This window comes from Fonticula alba (genome assembly GCF_000388065.1).
Source record: "Fonticula alba strain ATCC 38817 unplaced genomic scaffold supercont2.2, whole genome shotgun sequence".
Taxonomy (NCBI): domain Eukaryota; order Rotosphaerida; family Fonticulaceae; genus Fonticula; species Fonticula alba.
Genome location: NW_009242972.1, coordinates 3,344,683 through 3,346,930, shown reverse-complemented (window position 1 = coordinate 3,346,930; position 2,248 = coordinate 3,344,683). Strand labels below are relative to the sequence as shown.

General features: G+C 61.9%; 2 protein-coding genes across 2 annotated transcripts; both read right to left on the bottom strand.

The window, feature by feature from the left end:
* Window positions 1–511: 511 nt before the first annotated feature.
* On the bottom strand, window positions 512–853 carry H696_01697 (hypothetical protein; the record flags this gene model as incomplete). The annotated part of the gene is made up of 1 exon (XM_009495603.1): window positions 512–853. One exon carries the CDS (start codon window positions 851–853, stop codon window positions 512–514), a length of 342 nt encoding a protein of 113 aa, XP_009493878.1.
* Window positions 854–1,153: 300 nt separating this feature from the next.
* On the bottom strand, window positions 1,154–2,098 carry H696_01696 (hypothetical protein; the record flags this gene model as incomplete). Its single annotated transcript, XM_009495602.1, has 4 exons — window positions 1,154–1,441; window positions 1,625–1,637; window positions 1,769–1,883; window positions 2,047–2,098. The coding sequence occupies 4 exons, from the start codon at window positions 2,096–2,098 to the stop codon at window positions 1,154–1,156; spliced, it is 468 nt and encodes a 155-aa protein (XP_009493877.1).
* Window positions 2,099–2,248: the final 150 nt, after the last annotated feature.

Sequence of the window (2,248 nt, the reverse complement as noted above, 5' to 3'; positions counted from 1 at the left end):
CCCCCCCCCCCCCCGCTCCCCCTGTACACATTGGTCAAAGCCTGATGTCCCAAGGCGCGAAGTACGCCGCCAGGACATGGCTTTTCCGCCCACAGCCACGCCAGAGCCTCTGAAGGTGTGTGCGCTCCTCCACTCTCCCATCTCTGTGCGCTGTCGTGGGTGTCCTCACACGTCACATTCCTCTCGCCCCCCGCCCCCTCCTTTGGCTGATGCGCGAAGCGCATGTACACACACACATACATACGCGCGCGCATACACACACACACACACACACACACCATCCGCGGAGCGAGGGTGAGAGGAGTGCAGCAACCCAGCCGACAGCCGAATGCGCGCCTCACTCTTCGCGCTTTCTCGACGAGAGGGGAAGGGCGGAGGGAAGAAAGTGGCCAAACAAAGAGGAGAGGCAGAGAGAAGAGGCTTGAGAGGGGAGGAAATAGGGGGGAAAGGAGAAAAAGAGCGCCAGGGGGGGGGGGGGAGATTGGATTCATTGGATACCAGTATCCAGGTGCTATGCTGTGTGCGGGGAAGAGGGAGCCATGCTGAGTATTGCGAGCATCTCTCGTCTCCTGTCCAGGAAGGAGGGAGAAGAGGGAGAAGAGGGAGAGAGAGAGAGGGACGTGCAAGCATGCTCAGCAGAAACAAAGGGGAGGCGCGGGTGCCACACACATGCGAAAAGGTGCGCACGTGTGTATGGGCTGATGAAGGAAGATGGAGCCCCCATGAAAGTACCCCATGTCTGGACGAGAGGAAAAGGAGAGGCTGTAGGCATGACCGGGCAGCCAGCAACCAAGCCGGGTGTGGTCCCCCCGCATCCCCGCATTTGGAGAAAGGGGGGGGGGGGAGCAGGCATACCCAACCGAAGGGAGAGAAAAAGGCAGGGATGTGTGAAGGAGCGGGAGATGATGGAAGAACATGGAACTCCTGCGCGAATACACAGGGGGGATTGTCCCCTGGACAACGTGCGGATTCTCTTTCCCTCAAACACAAACACACACACACACCGACACACACTCGCGCGCGCACACGCACCCCTGGACCCGTGACCTGGGGAGGGGGCAACGCGAGAGAAGGTCTCCCCCTTCTCTCTCCTAGGCGTCGCCCCCTCCCCCGGTCGCCGTGGGCGAGGGAAAGCGATCAATAGTCTACCCACTTAGTACTTGGCATGGGGGGTGTAGGGCGGGGGAGGGGGGTAGGGGGTGTTGTCGCCGGGGGGCGGGTAGGGCTGCTGCGGCGGGTAGGGCTGCTGCGGCGGGTAGGGAGCCTGAGCCACAAAACCAGGCTGAGGGGCACCATGGTGGGCGGCCGGGGGGGCCGAATGGTGGACATGCACGGTGGACTGGTAAGACGCACTCGGGGGCGAAGACGTGTGGTGGACATGCACAGCGGCCACGGGCTCACCACGCAGGTGAGGGTACATGTGAATGATGTCGGCGTTGGCCTGCAGGTGAGTGGGTGGGTGTGACGCGCAAAGTAGTGTACGCCGGAGGGGGAGACGGGGGAGGGGAGGGTTCGGGAGTCAGTACTGAGCAACGTTCGCCGGTCCACTCGACACGAGGCGGAGGGGGCAAAGATGGGCGCGGAAAGGAGGCAGAAAAAGGAAGGCGGAAGAGGGTAAACGTACGCTGTCAACCATGCTGCAGGCGGTGCGCATTCACGCACGCAAGGTGTAAGGGGGGGGAGGAGGGAAGGCCATGGTCAGCTTTTTGAGGGCCCTGATTGCAGGGTGGACCATCCAGGGACAGGGGGAGGTGAGAGTATGGCGTACGAGGGGATGAGGCAAAGGTCAATCAGCCAGCCGATGCCGAGCAGACCGAAAGTCAGGAGCCAGATGACACCAGAGCACACGCGGCCAAGATAGAAACGGTGGACACCGAGGAAGCCTGAGCCATTGGCAAGAGAGAGAGAGAGGTATCCGGAAGAAGAGGATGTGTGAGTGGAGAGGTACCAAGAGCAGGGGAGGCAGAGGGAGGGGGAGGGGGAGGAGGGCGAAGACGAGCTGGCAAGTGCGTGTGTGCAGACGCGAGGGACGGTATGAGATCGCACCAAAGAAGAACCAGAGGCAGTAGGTGAGGCCCATGCTCTTGAGGGCGGCCATGTTGACGATCTAATCCAAAGGGGGAAGCCTTAGAAGGGCTGTGATAAGGAGGGAGACGTAAAGCATTTCAGGGAGGTCAGCTACAGTGAAGGGGAAGTACATGCCGCCTGCTGGGACCGGGGGGGGGGGGGGGGGGGGGGGGGGGGGGGG